At 41.7% G+C, this 15036-nt stretch overlaps 1 protein-coding gene across 1 annotated transcript; it reads right to left on the reverse strand.

The window, feature by feature from the left end:
• Window positions 1–300: 300 nt before the first annotated feature.
• WSB1 (WD repeat and SOCS box containing 1) lies at window positions 301–9488 on the reverse strand. Its single transcript, XM_063342460.1, has 9 exons — window positions 9328–9488; window positions 8452–8620; window positions 7203–7471; window positions 6221–6352; window positions 5726–5826; window positions 3388–3560; window positions 2884–2997; window positions 1975–2082; window positions 301–1433 (listed from the first exon to the last, which is right to left on the reverse strand). The coding sequence occupies exons 1-9, from the start codon at window positions 9365–9367 to the stop codon at window positions 1274–1276; spliced, it is 1266 nt and encodes a 421-aa protein (XP_063198530.1). The 5' UTR covers window positions 9368–9488; the 3' UTR covers window positions 301–1273.
• Window positions 9489–15036: the final 5548 nt, after the last annotated feature.

A 15036-nucleotide genomic window follows, 5' to 3' on the forward strand; every position in this document is an offset into this window, starting at 1 on the left:
TCTGGGTTCAGTGTATGCAGTTTCACAGGCTGTGGCCACCATGGATGTGTTGCATTCAGAACTCCATTTCCTACATTCTGCACCCTGCAGGGGCAGGGGAACGCTTACATCGTGTATGATTCTCACCTTTGCCCATATAAAAGGTTTGAAGATCTCGCTGTAGCTCCCCACAGTAAGCTTCACCAAGATTAGTGTACAGGAGTCCTGGAAAGGAAAACTATGCAGAGGCCTGCAGTAGCATTATCCCACCAGAACCATTGCATGCGCGTAGTGTTGATAAATCAGTCACCAGATGCGATGTCAGGAAACTTTTATACAAGTTTTTAATAAAAAAAATTCAACAAAAATATATATAATCAGGCATTTTATGCAATGCATACATTCTTTATATCTGCAGGTACAGATAAATAACAAGGCAAAACCAAGTATTTTGCTTATCTTTGGCCATTAACCAATAATCACCCCCGAAGAGATATTATAGGGTTAAAGAATAATAAACTGAGTCTGTAAACTTCTCTCATTACAGACAAAGTATCAGGCAATAATACAGTAGTTAGATCTTTAGAAATGTAACGAACTATTTCTTTAACACTGCCCAATACTGAAATTTAACCTGGTTTGCTGCTCTGGAACTGAAGGCCGCCTTTAGCTGAAACACAGGCACGGTTTCCCGGGTTTACATTAGACAGACTCCAGCCCTTACCTTCACCTACGTCCCTTCGCCATACATTGCTCTAAAAAGCCAGGCTGTACCTCTTCCTGAAATAAACTAGCATGAGTTCTTATCTGGGGATCAGTTTCCTGAACCCCAACCAACAGACATACATACAGAGTAGTTAAGCTTCCTTAAGTCAATATTTTTTCTAACTCAGTGTCCCAGGACAATAGCTATCCTTCCACCTTACAGCACAGATGCATCTGATGGCTCTACCAAAGCAATATATACATGATACACATTAAAAAAATCATCAAAGCAGTTTTTAAAGGTACATTGATATCATATAGCAGCTTATATCTATATATGTACATGTTTTCACAGTTACATTTTAGAAAATTGAGAACACCAGGAATACTTCTACTGTGTTTTCTATAAATACTAAAAATTTACGTGTCAGGCATACTGACAAAATAGTATTTAGGTTATCAGTTTAAATAGCTCTTGAAAACCTGTAGAGTTTTAAGCTTAAAGGCTGTAAAGTTTGAGGATTCTTTAAAGTGTTTAGCCAGTTTCAGCAGCTGGGCCACCTGCCAGTTTGACTTTTATTTTTTAAATTCAAATCTGGTAACAAAGGAACTCCACCACTTTTGATGGGACAGGCAAGCTCTTGACTTGGCTAGTGGGCATCACTCGTCGAATTGCCATGCGACATAGGTGCTGGAGACTGGAAACTTGTCGTGGAGTTGCCCAGAAGTACACACTGCCATCCTGCGTCCTGCAAAAAAAAAAAAAAAAAAGACAAAAAAACCCCAACAGAATTATCCCACCTGAATGATTTCAAGTTAGTACAAATTCCCAAATACGCACTGGTAGTTGGGGAATTTGCTCTGAGCTTCCTGTTGCTTAGTAGCTGTTCTGGACTCATTCACACTAGATGACAGTTATTCTTTTAAGCTATAGCAGCACAATTAGCAACTTGCTGATTGTCTGTGTGACAGGCCTGAGCAGATCTTCCAACAGCTACTGAGCGTACCACCTGAAACACAGTAACTGCCCTTGATTATCTAATGGTCTTTTTCCAATCCACATGTTTGTGGGTCTGTCTTTTATTTATTTTCAAAGGTAAGAAATGAGTTTATCAGCCTCTTGATTTTACTGCTATTCCAGGCATGTTTAAACAAATAGTACCAAAACCAAGTCAAAAGCATCAAGTTGCAAGTCACCGTTGAAGATTTTTACAACACTTAGCCACTGTTTTCAACCTTTTGTGTTACCTTAATATTTTTAAGAGTAAAAAACTTAAAGTGTATACTTGCCCTGCAGCTAGAACACTGCCATCAGTAGAAAAAGTACAGCAGAGCCCATTGTTCAGAGGTGCAACTTGTACAGGGTATTCTTCATCAATTCTCCAGAATCTTACCATTCTGAAAAGGGAAGAACAAAGTAGTAAGTTATCAGAGTAGATATTTAATTCTGCCTGATATTTTCTCTGAAGCTGCACAAGAAACTAGTCTGAAGCAGAGCTCGGGGAATTTTTATAAACATTTTAGTATGCATAGAAGGTGTTTCAGATGTGGCCTGAAATGCTGCTTCTTCATTCCTTATCTATACCTTGAACTGTGCTTCTTCAACCATTCTAACTCCACCGACTAAAAGAAAAGATTGCCTTCACCAGCAGAAAGCAATAACCTGAACTACAGACTTAGACAATCTCTTAAGTGTCATATATGCTAGGAAATCCCAACAATGCTTGTCTTAATTAAAAAAACCTAAACCTTTCCTGTAGATAGTTTAATACCTTGCTGTCATCTTGAGAAAACATTCTTCATACTCTTAAAATACATTTTTTTCAAAATACTATTTGCAGTTGTTTAACAGAAGTTGAATAAGAGAGCACAGAATACTTTTGTTTTTACTTTGGAATCTACTACTATACAAAATCTTATCTGCATTATTAACTCCATTTACATTTTTCACTGTTTAAAACCCCTCTTTTTCTGTTTTCAGCTGTTACACACTTAAGTTATGCAGATCATCTACCCTGTACACAACTACTTCTACATTCAGAATGAGCATTAACATATACCAGAAAACTCATCTACTTTATCAAGACCAGTAAAAGTCATTTCTCACCTTCAAAAAAAAGAAAAAAAGCTGACTTAGTATTTAAAAGTTCAGGTCATATGGGAAGAATTAGAGTCTAACAAACCTTTCCTCATACTTACTTATCATCAGCAAGGCTTGCAATATGTAGTCCATCGTGACTAAAAGATACTGATCTGACCCATCGGTCATTTGCACCTCCAGCAAATATTGGAGTAGGAGGGGGAAACAGATGCCTGGAGACAGAGAGACACTCAGTGAACAGCATGAAGTTTAACAACTATGAAGAATTTCCGTCAGCCAGGACCAGCAAAGCTGAGGAAGAAAAAATGGACTGAACATTTAACCATGAAATCAGGAGTGGCAATTGAACTACTGTATCTTTTGTAGCACCGAACACTTCAGCTTTGTTGAAGATGCTTAAATTAGTACATGTTAACATATCAGTGCTTTAAATTCTTTCTCAGACAGAAGAACAATCTCCACTGCTTTGCCACTTTAGGATTTACATCAGCCACTGCTAAGATTTTTCCCAAGTCTAATTCAGTTAAATATATAAACCCATTTATCGTCAGTAGTCATCTTCACTCTAGGAGAAAGTTTCCAGATTTGACTATTTTACTTACCCAAATTCCATAAGAATAACTCCAAGATGTGGATCCCAGACATAGACTCGAGTATCATAAGATGCAGTAGCCAGTAAAGCTCCATCAGGAGAAAACTCACAAGCTACAACATCATTGTGATGTCCTTCAAGTTTCCGTATCATGGAGTATTTATCCATATCCCACAGAAAAACCTGCAATTAAATAAGCTAATGTTATAGCTCTGCTCAGAGATGCAATGAAGCATTTATTTTTTTTTTTAAAGTATAGCTGCTAGTCTTATTTAGGATTATATTAAAATCAGGCATTATGAATTACTACAATTAAAAATATGCTCAGTGTCATACTCAGATTAAAATCAAGTTTTTTTAAAAATAATTAAAGCAGACATGCAAGTTCTAACTCAAGTTTGTTAAATGTTATTAACAAAATAAGCCAAAATATAAGATAAAGGCAACACAATTTAACCATGTAGCTTACTGAAATTCAGGTATTACAAAACTATTTTATTAAAATATGCAGAAATAAATAGGGTTAAACTCTACAGTCCCCTCTTTTCAGTAACTACCAAAATTTTAAGAAATATACAGACAGAAAATGTAAGGTTAACATATTGTTACTCCAGTGGCATCCCTTTGAGTTTAAGATCACTTGTTTACAATTGGCTTGGATCACCAACGTCAGCCTAGGAAGAGAAACAGATACTGCAAGCAAAAAGAATTTTCACAGCCAAAAGTTACGTCTCTGGCAAAACAACAGGGAAGTCTAACCACATTATTAGAAAGAATTTATGCATTTTAAATCAAGTCAACAGTAAGAAAGACATTAATATTAAAATTTACCAGGCTAATTGCATATTGCATTATAAAAATGGATAACAGGTGATAGTATTCTGGGATTTACATGCAGTTGTACATTATATATAATCAAAATAAAGACTGTGCAGAATTACTTAATAGGAACGATCTATGTACTGCAGCATAATTTTACAGAAAATGTAACTCTAGTGTAAGGTGTTATGTCCCTAAAAGACCTCATTAGGGTCCTTGATTTTTTTTCCCTGACTTGGTTTTACTGCACAGATTAAATACTGACATCTTGGATAAATTTATATGTTTGACCAAAGCAAACATAGCCTTAGTGCCTCACATACTTCCTAAAACTGAACCATTGTACAATCAGTTATGAAAGTGTGGACCGATTTCTCTAAGGAGACCCCAACATTCCATAAAATCGGAAACTAAGTTTTAGGAGTCAGTGTGTTTCACTGCTGTGAAAATTATTAAAAAAAAAAAAAAAAAGAAAGAAAGAAAGCAGAAAGTGGACATCAACCAGCACCTGCGTACGTACAGTACACCTTGCAGTCGAATGCAAGGTTACTTCGTCCTATGGTAAAGTTCGCCCCCAGCCTGGTAGCCAGAGATGCCACTCTTTCTGCCCAGCTAACACCATTGTGCTCCTGTGTGAGTGGTGCCAGCTTAACCTCAATCACACCAATATTGCTGCCACCACCTGTGACAGGGAAAGCAAGAAGCTTATGGAAAACACACAGCCTAAAGATATCAATGTATACATCCACATCTGCTCTAGTTAAAGAAGAAACAAAACCCAGACCTCAACTATTCTCTATCAATTCTGCACTGATTTAAAATATAAAATGCATTTGAACAGTTATCCATATAAAGTGGTATGCAATAACTGAATTGTGCATTTTACTTATTGCTAGGCTTCATTAAACTACCTACAAAGTAACTAGACTGATTTCCCTTTTCTGTTTTAACCTAATTCTTCAGTGCCAAGAAAAGCAGCTTATGGCATATGTGCTTTACCTGCACTGCTTTCAGTTCTCTAGCAGGGCATTAGAATACAGATGAAAACAAAACCAGTACGCTGTTCTTCATTCTAGAGCTTTTAGATACGAGTGCCATTTGTATTGGAAAACATGTAGAAACATTTTTGTTCAGCGGAAGAAACCATGACTGGCTCAGACTTTGAAAAGTGCTTTTCATTGAGCAGGAAATAGAAAGGATAAAATCAGTAACAAAATAGTTTTATGCATTAATCTAACATTTAACACTGGAAGCTTTAGTCTTCTTTGGTTTTATACTATGAACATGTGCAGATGTGTACAACTGTTTCTCAAAGAGTGCTTACAGTTTCTTCAACTAAAAGCAGTGCAAGTTTAATTCATAAATCAGTGTCTCAATGCACCATTTGCTAGTTTAATTTCATGCACTTTTACATCATCATAAAACATTAGAAGTTCATGACACCGAGCACAAGCTTAATGTTACTTAGATTTAAAATGATTATGCACACAATTCAGCAGATTTAATGAACAAGGAACTCTGACACATACTGCTTTACTAGCTCCAACTGAACAGAGAATAGAAGAGTCTGGAGAGAATGCACAACCATATACCCAGTTCTGATGTCCTCTCAACACTTTCATCATATTTCCTAAAAAGAAAGACATTCCCATAAGAATTAAGTATTAGAAATTCAAGTTGTAAAGCTTTTCCAAATTAGTTCTTCCTTTATAAATTTTTATACTATTTTTCCAAATAACACCTTGCAGAGTCATTCTACACAGGCTATCGTGCAGGCTCTAAATCCTACGTCCCTACTCAAAAAGGTCACTTCAGACACTCTTTTAACTTAACCCAATACCAGCTTATGCCTTTAGGGTACTTGCAGATAAAGAATTTCAAGAAAGCATGCACAGTGAGTGACTAATAGAACAATTTATTTTTTTTTCTAAGAAATGCTGACCTAACTGAGTTTACAGCAATAAAAGAAGAGAGTACATGCATATTTTCCTATGTATTACAGCAGGTAAACTTAAAATGCATACCATCATCTTTCAGGTCCCACACTCTCAGTGTTTTGTCTCTGGACGCAGACACTAAAATCAGGCTGCCATCTGGGGCAAAGGTTAAATCTCTAACAACTTCAGTATGGTCCATCAGGTTAAGGAGGAGTTTTCCTGTTATGTGAAAACACCACAACTTAAAATGAAGGACTGTACTTTTATTCTCATCAAATGCTTTATGGATAAAAGTACAGAATACAAAATTACAGCACAGAAAGCAGAATTTTCTTTGTAGAAATGCTCCCTACAGTAAGAAGGATGGGTATCCTTTTAGACACTCGTGTACCAAGAAGCAATTATTTCCTGAAAAGCTAGTAAATCTATACACTAAAACCATATACCTCAGAAGTAAGGCAAGACTTGTCTTTTGATAGACATCTCTGTTCTAAGCTTAATTTTACAAGATAACGGGAAATTGCTTAGTAGTCGTTAGTTTCATTTTTTTAAAGCTGAGAAGTTCTCTCCCAATCTAGCAACTGTGCTACCAGCTAAGTTGAGATTTTTTAATTTCAGATCTTATCTTCTGAACTATTATTTACTTTAAAAAAAAAAATAAATAAAAGGTCCTCCTCAACATAATCCTTCCCGATACTCAAGAACAGAGAGCAACTTCATGTTTTGAAAGTTTCCTTTGTTTGGAAGTATTTCAAAACTACAACCAAGCGGAAAATTTTAGAGTAAAAAGCAACGTACACGAAGTCAATCACATACTTAACAATTTTGCAGCAACAAGGCTTCATCTTCCATCACTTGCATCTGAAAGCATGACCTGACTCTGTTCCTTCCTCTAGCAGAATTTGAACATTTCTAGTGGCAGGAGTTCATGCTTTTTTTAGATTACTTAGTTTGTATTCAAGGTTCAGTTCCCATTTAAAATTCTGTAAGCAATTCATTCTGTGTATTAATGATGTTAACTGCTGCATAAAGTGACAATGAAGCGCCAACTTCCTCTCACATACTCTACCTGTATATACATCCCAGATCTTGATGCGCCCATTGTTCAAGCCTGTTGCAAGTAGAAGCTGGTCTTGCCCAAACTTGAAACGGTGCCATTCTATATTGACACAGCGGCTCTGCTTCTCAGGCACTGACGACCCAAAAGCAAGGCTCCAGACGATATCGCCGCAGTCTATGATATGTTCACAAGGCTTATTTTTCTGACCACTGTCACTATTCTGCCTTGGAAGTCTTGGACTGATAGAGTTTGCAACATTCTTTGTGCCATGCAACAAGCTGCAAAAGAAACAAAAATACAAAAAATAGCATAAGGTATCTTGAAAAGTAAATAGAACAAAAAGGTCTTTAAGATGTAATAAAATCTGTGAGTTGCCACAACATACGTTTCGGAGGCCCATAATAATGCATTTTTATTTTCAAATTATAGAAGCAGCTTTTTCTTTTAACTGTCAAGAGTTATTAACACCTGGAAACCTTCTCACACAATATCATACTAATACTTTTGTACATATTTTTACCTCTGTAGAGAGCAATATATTAACTTAACCCACAGTAAAAAAATATTTTTAAAGCATTTACAGAAAAACGAGTTACAAACATTTCTAAGACCTTCTGCTAAACGAGCAAGAAATTCCCTGCAATTCACTTACTTACATGTGTTAAATACTGGGAAGAGATACTCTGAGGCCAGCATATGAAAACCAATTAACTCGCCACCAGAAAAGGGGGGGGGAGGGGGGGGAAGGAGGCGGGATTTACTGGGAGAGGAAAAGTGACCAGCTACAAAAATGCAACTGCTGGTTACTAACTTCATTAAAATGCAACCTGCAAGTGAAAATACAGTGTGTCTTCTGCAACTTAACTTCCATCCTAGTAAGAATGATAAGGAAAGAGGTTCGCCTTTAAGTAAATTCATAAAAGGTAAAACCAAATAGCTCTCTGACAGGAAATTTAAAGGTTCCTTCTGCCTGGGTCTATTTCCTTTTCATTCTAACTTCCTCTTATTTTAGAGCAACTGAATCAATTAACAAATCACTCCTCCACAGCCTTTGTGAGGTTGCAATACAATTGTTTCTCTCGCTGGCCACAGAGGAAGATATAAAACAATAGCTGTTAATTTAAAGAATTCAGTTTTTCCCAAAGACATCAAAGCCTAAGAAAGCCAATGCATGCGTTTTAATCTATTCAAAGTCATCTCCTGTTTTGGAATTCTTAAGTTTCTGAGGAGAATTAAAAGCCATACGGTTTTGTCTTACAAGTTATTAAGGCACTGAGACCAGGGGACCAGCTTCACTATGCGATGTCCTTGTGACCAAGCAAAGTAAGACCCATCGGGAGCGAAGGCAACAGTCCAGTTTTCACGCCCACACTTCTTGTCAAAGGGAGAAGTTGGGGCTAAGAGTTCTCCTACAGTGCGCGATCGTGCTAAAAAGAAAACGGAGAGGAAATTCCATTAAAAAAAATAGCATATTTTAAAAGGTTACAAGGGAACCGGGCAATATGTTAGTTATTTCGGTTTTATTTCATGACATTCAAAGTAATCGGGGAAGGGGAATTATTGTCACTGTACAACCAACGAACAGACTAAGCCCCAGCACAAGGGACTGAGTCACTGAAGAGAAACAGCTTAGTGTTAAATGTCCTGGTTGTCAGTAAGTAACATCACACCTTGACACCAGAAGCAGAACTCAAATAAATTAAAAATTTACTGAAACCAGCTATTCAATTATTCTAACTATAGCTCTAGAGATATAAGTACAACTATGCTCCACCTTGACCTAATACTGCAGAGTTTCGCAAATAAGATGCCCAGTAATTTATTTTTCTTTTACCTATAAAGAGAAATGTGAGTGCACTCGCACGCTTTAATATCCCGCCCTCCTTAAAAACAATAAATTCAGCAGCCCCCACAGGCCCCAGGCGGGCTCCGTGCGATGGGGGCAGCCCGTGTTTCCCCGCTTCCCTTCCGCCCGCCCTGCGGGCCCGGTGCCGAGCTCACAGACCCCGGCGGGCCGAGCGCCGAACCGGCCCCGCTGAGGGACGGCGCCAACGGCGGCCGCCCGCCCGTCCCGGCCGCCGCAGGCCCGGCCGCCCCAGTCCCGCTCCCCCTCCCGGCCGCGCCCGCCGCTCACCGATGAGCTTCTCGTTGACACTCAGGGGAAAGCTGGCCATCTACGGGACCGCCCTTCGGACCGGCTCGGGACCTGCAACGGAGCGAGAGGGACCGCCGCTGGCCGGAGAGGCAGGGACTGGGACAAAATGGCGGCGGTGGCGCGGGGTGTAGCGCGGGGCGGGCGGGGGACGCGCCTTCCTCCCTCGCTCCGCCCGCCGGCCGGCGGGGCCCATCGTCTCACACGGTCCATCCTCCTGGCCTGCCCTGCCGCGCCCTCACCCTTGGCTCGGTCTCTGCCCCTCGGCAGCTCCGCTGGTCGCGTCCCGTTTTGCCCCTTCACTCACCGCGGCGGGCTGGATCGGGGCCCCCGGCCCCTCGGTGCTCCCGGGGCCTCACTGCCCCGGTACCCCCGGTCGCTCGGTGCTCCCAGCGCCCCGGTCCCTCGGGGCCCCCGGTCCCTCGTCCTTCCCCCCGCGCTGGCCGGGCACCTCCCGGCTCCCCACACCGCTGCGGCTCTCCCCTTCCTGTGGAGCTCGGCCCCATCCAAACGCAGCCTTGTGTTCCTAGAGACGGTCTGGTGCGAACCCAGCCTTTGCTATAAAACAGCCTCCGGGACATGTTAAAATACACCCCGGCCCTTTTGTTTCTGGGGGAAGAGGGTACACGGTAGCATGGTAGCCAGCCTTGGGCTGTGGTGTCGGCCCGGCAGGGTCTGCAGTTACAGCCTGTTTCGGCAGCATCTTCCAGTCCCGTCTATGCCAAAAGATGAGTTGCGTTTTAACTATATTAAGGGACGAAATCTGTAGTAACCTGGCTCCCTCAAAGCATGGGGGTTCAGAGTACAGAGGAGAACCATAGTGACTCCCTCAATATTGGAATTAAAAGACTTCTTATAGCTGCTGTTGTGGGGATGTACTGGTGAGGTGGTGTTGATAAACTGCAGAGTCCTCAAATGGGATAAGAAATCTTCTTCTGTTGCTTAAATGCCCAACCAGCAGCAGCTACCATTCCTGCCACGGTGAGCTAGATATTGTCTCTGGTGTCTTTTAGGACAGGTTGTGACATCCTTGGTGTCTGTTTGACCATGGAACTACAAGGCAACACGTAAACCAAAAAACATGCAAAAGCTTATATGGCTGTGTTGCAGGATACGGCTGCGTGTAGGACGGTGACATTGCACTTGATTTCATGTTCCCTAATCAGGGTCCGGAAAACCCTTGTGAGTTTCCTACTTTTTGATGTTTCTTTCTAAATGTGTACAGTTCAGTATCTAAATCCAGCAAGATCTGGTTTATGATAAAATTTTGAATTTACTGTTAAAGTTAATGGAGTTGTCCATAAACAACTTGGAGAAAGAGACCCTGAGGCCACCTCATTCTCTGCCTGATTTTGCATTAACATCTGTGTATTCCCCTATCTCCTTCCTTCCTTTCCGTTTTTCTTTCTCCATTTGCCCGTTGAAGTTCTGCCCCTCTTCTAGACTAGGTGACTCTTCCTTGCTCTCTCTTTGGACTTCAGAAGAGCACGTAGCAGGATAATTAACTGCAGATAGTAACTATGATTTCATTCCAAAGCAGTGGCCTAGCTGGTAGCTGCACTGCGATGGCTGTATGGATTCGCTACTCAGCTGTAGCAACATCCAGAAATTACCCTTACATAAGCAAGGCCAGCAAAGCGTTTTTAAAATCATGTGGTGAGACAATGTCAAAGAAAGGAGCAGGAAGAAGTTTTGAATATTTTTGATGTTCCAAACACTAGCGTGGATTACTGCTGGTTTGTATAAACTCTCTTAGCACATCACAGCACTAATTCGACACAGTACTTTTTAGCAGCAAAATCCTGTTCCTGCTCTATCAATCCTCTGCTGCCTGCAGATGCAAAAGCCCTAAGCAGCTATCTTCACTTAATCCCTCAACAACTTCTTATAACAAGGCAGATTTGTAGCCAGCGAATATTGTGAAACGCTGGTTTGGAGTTACTCATGAGTTGTGAATGTTTGAGCCAGGCCATCTCATAGCTGAGATGACTCTGTAAGATTTCTCCCGAGGGTCTGAGCCTCGTGCGCAGCCAGAACAAGGCTGGGTTGTGTTTGCTTACCTTGGGGGCTACTACAGCCAGGGAGAGATAGCAGTCAAGTTACGCAGCTTTGTAGAAGTGTTATGATGTTGCTGGCTTTCTTGCTATTTTTTTTTTTTAAAGCAGCAAAGTATTTGGCAAATTCTTATTTCTTTAGGTCGCTTTATTTCTGCAAGTACTGGTCCAACACTTGGTGTTTCTTCCTCAGTGTGCTTTCTGCTCATTAATGTAATAGATTTGAGGGCCAGAATAGGTGATTAGCTCATTTAGTCTGGTCCTTGTCTAACAGAGGAATACAATTTAATCTAATTTAACACACCTCCAAACAGTGAGGATTTCCAGCAGTTACACTGTTGTTCAGCCTTTACAACACTGGAGTCCAAATGCCAATCTTTGAACTTCCCTGTACACGTTTTGTGTGTTATGGACACAAAGACAAATTGTGATATGTAAATTCCCATGTTTTTGCAAGCTTATTGGAAATTGTTTTTTGTCACAGGCTGTCCTGGAGACATTACTAGCACCTTCTCTTTTTGTGCCTGGCTGGAAGGGCTGGCATCTGGTATCCGAAGCCAGAGTAGGACAGGTAGGAAAGCTGAGTGCCATCTACAAGCTACCAACTCAACCATTCTGGTCAGTAGAACGTACCTTTCTAAAATTCAGTCAAAACTTGAGGAAATAAAGAATCCACACTTTCCTTTCTTAGCACCCTTATGTTTATTTTCCTTGTAAGTGAACCAAAGTGGATGATTTTCTGGATGATTTTTAGCGTGCTTCGCTGGTGAGGCATCGCTGTGGAATCAAGGGTGGCACCGGGCTGCATACCCCACACAGTCATATGCTGCAAGGGCCTGCAGGGCTGCGCGAGTGACTCAAGGCTGATTTATGTGTTTTCCATTATCTTCCTTTGTGGATGCAGCTGCCAAGTCCACACAGTGCTGTTCAGCTGGGAAGCTAATAAACTCCGTGCCATCTTTCTCCATCAAGACTTCACTCACTGCAATAAGCTTTCACAAATAAAAGGACTTTTGTTGTCTTCCTGTCTTGGAAATACTTTTCAAGATCCAAGTTACAGAGCTTTTCCGCAGGCTACGGAAGCACCAGGATCTGCTTATTTCGTATTCTTGTATTCTGACCTGGTGAATCTAGTTATACCCATTTTGTTTGTTTTTTCTTCTCTGATTTTTTTAAACTGATTTGTGATTTTATGTTTCTTATCAGCTTTGTTGAAGTTGTTTTGACTCAGTCAGTGACTAGACTGGACCAGGAAGGCCCTCTGAAATTAGCATGTATCCCAAATAAGGAACTGTGCTGCTTTTATAGAAATTGATTTCGGTGCTGTTTTCTCCTTGTGTCCTTTTGTAATACCATCTGGGGTTGTAAAACGAGCCTAGGTGTTTTCCTCATGTGTTTCCTGTCTTCTGGCTGCTTGCAGGGCTGTCAGCAGTGTGCTTGCTCTGCTTCATTTCCATTGCTACGGCTTCCTGCTGGAAGGCTTCCACCACCGAAAGGCTGTTCGTTCCGGTTTCTGATATAGATCAGCCATGAATTTAGATCACAGTTTCTGTCCAAGTTCTGCTTATTGTGCAGTTCCCCGTCCAGCTTGCGCAAGCCGTCCCACAAGGTTATTCTGCTCAGGGACCACTGAGGCTAGCGGTTTCTGTAAGTTGTGGTTGTTTGGGTTGTCCAGACAGACCTCTGGAAGTTAGATCAGCACAGTAAGTGTAAAATACATAGCAAAGTACTATAAAAGCCCATGGTGCTTTTTCAGGCCCACAAGTTATGTCCTCCTTCTTCACAGCCAAAAAGGCCAATGGAATCCTGGGCTGCATAGGGAAGAGTGTGGCCAGTAGGTCGAAGGAGGTCATTCTCCCCCTCTACCCTGCACTGGTGAGGCCACAACTGGAATACTGCGTCCAGTTTTGGGCTCCCCAGTTCAAGAGGGACAGGGAACTGCTGGAGAGAGTCCAGCGAAGGGCAACTAAGATGATGGAGGGACTGGAGCATCTCCCTTATGAGGAAAGGCTGAGAGAGCTGGGACTCTTTAGCCTGGAGAAGAGAAGGCTGAGGGGAGACCTTATTATGGCATACAAGTATCTGAAGGGTGGGTTGAAGGAGGATGGTGCCCGACTCTTTTCAGTGGTTCCCAGTGACAGGACGAGGGGCAATGGGCACAAGATGGAACATAGGAAGTTCCTTTCAAATATGAGGAAATACTTCTTTACGGTGAGGGTGACAGAGCACTGGAACAGGCTGCCCAGGGAGGTTGTGGAGTCCCCTTCTCTGGAGATTTTCAAGACTCGCCTGGATGCAGTCCCAAGTAATGTGCTCTGGGCAATCCTGCTTTAGCAGGGGAGTTGGACTAGATGATCTCTAGAGGTCCCTTCCAACTCTGAAGATTCTGTGATTCTTTAAAGCACTCCTGAGAGATGATAGGTAAGGCAACAATTAAGGTGAGTCACACTAAACCCAAGGTAGCTGATCCATGCAGTAGTGCATGCATCTTGGTGGTCTGGCTGTCATTAAAAAATACGCTATTTATAGTCTACACTGTTAATAATTCACAAGCTCCTGTTTGTTTTGAGTAGCCTCCTTGGGACGGAGAAAGTTCAGCATGAGTCTGTGGAGGCAAAAGAGAAGGTGAAAGGAAAAAGCAGAATGGCAGAAAGAAAGGGGGGCAAAGAGGGTTGAAGAGAAAAAGGGATTGCAGTGAAGAGAATGGGGAGCAGCAGAGAAATTGTGTTGAGCAGAGAGAAGAGATTGGCATCAGAGTCCCACAGTGGATAAGCTTTATTGCCCCAGTGCACGCTGGAGAACTCAGCACCGACTGACTGGTGATTCTAGGGGCCTGGGAAAGCAACGAAAGCTTGAACCTCTCCCTTGAGAGGCTGAGTCGGTAGAGCCCTTACAGATATCCCTGGGAACCGCATCTTCCAGCTGCAGTCTTGATGGAGGGTTACCCTATAGGTCCAGACCTGCACTGGGAGAACTGCAGTCTATCCTACGTGACTTTCCATTTGGCCTTTCCTGCAGCAGTTGTCCTTCCAGGTTCTGTCTCCGTCCTCAGCAGAGCTCAGGAACGAGGACTGTGATGAGCTCCTACGTGGCTGTGAGAGGAAGGTGCTTTGTGCACAGGCATGTGCCAGCCTTAGTGGTAATCTTCCTTAAGAGGAAAAAATGTAAAGAAGGATGGATTATTGACTTGTGAGAGAATGTAACAAAGGTCTGACTCTAACAAAACGATATTTTCAGAAGCGCTGAGAGTTGTGTGCTTAGTGCTTACTGAATTATTATGGGAATTGGGTGAAAAAATTCCTTTTTTACTTTGGAAAGCTTTAGGCCAAAATAGGGGGTTATTGGACTTTCCAAGCAGTGCTCAAATAGCACTGAAGTTCAGCAGAAGGTGAAGGTGGTCCAAGTGACAGCCCCACAAGTTGAAGGGTTAAAACGACTTGAGATCTAAATAAAGCAACACCCCAGCCGTACAAGAAACTGTTAAGAGCGTATGAGACCTTGTATATTAGGCTTTGCAATTTCATATACTGTAACTATTTTTTAAAAACAATTCAGCAGTCTTTGCCCTTCTTGGTCTCTCCCTGCCCCGCTTACTATAGTGTATTCCTTGCTGTGAAATGCTGCTGTGACTGGCATG

This window comes from Chroicocephalus ridibundus, chromosome 7 (assembly GCF_963924245.1).
Source record: "Chroicocephalus ridibundus chromosome 7, bChrRid1.1, whole genome shotgun sequence".
Classification (NCBI taxonomy): Eukaryota; Metazoa; Chordata; class Aves; order Charadriiformes; family Laridae; genus Chroicocephalus; species Chroicocephalus ridibundus.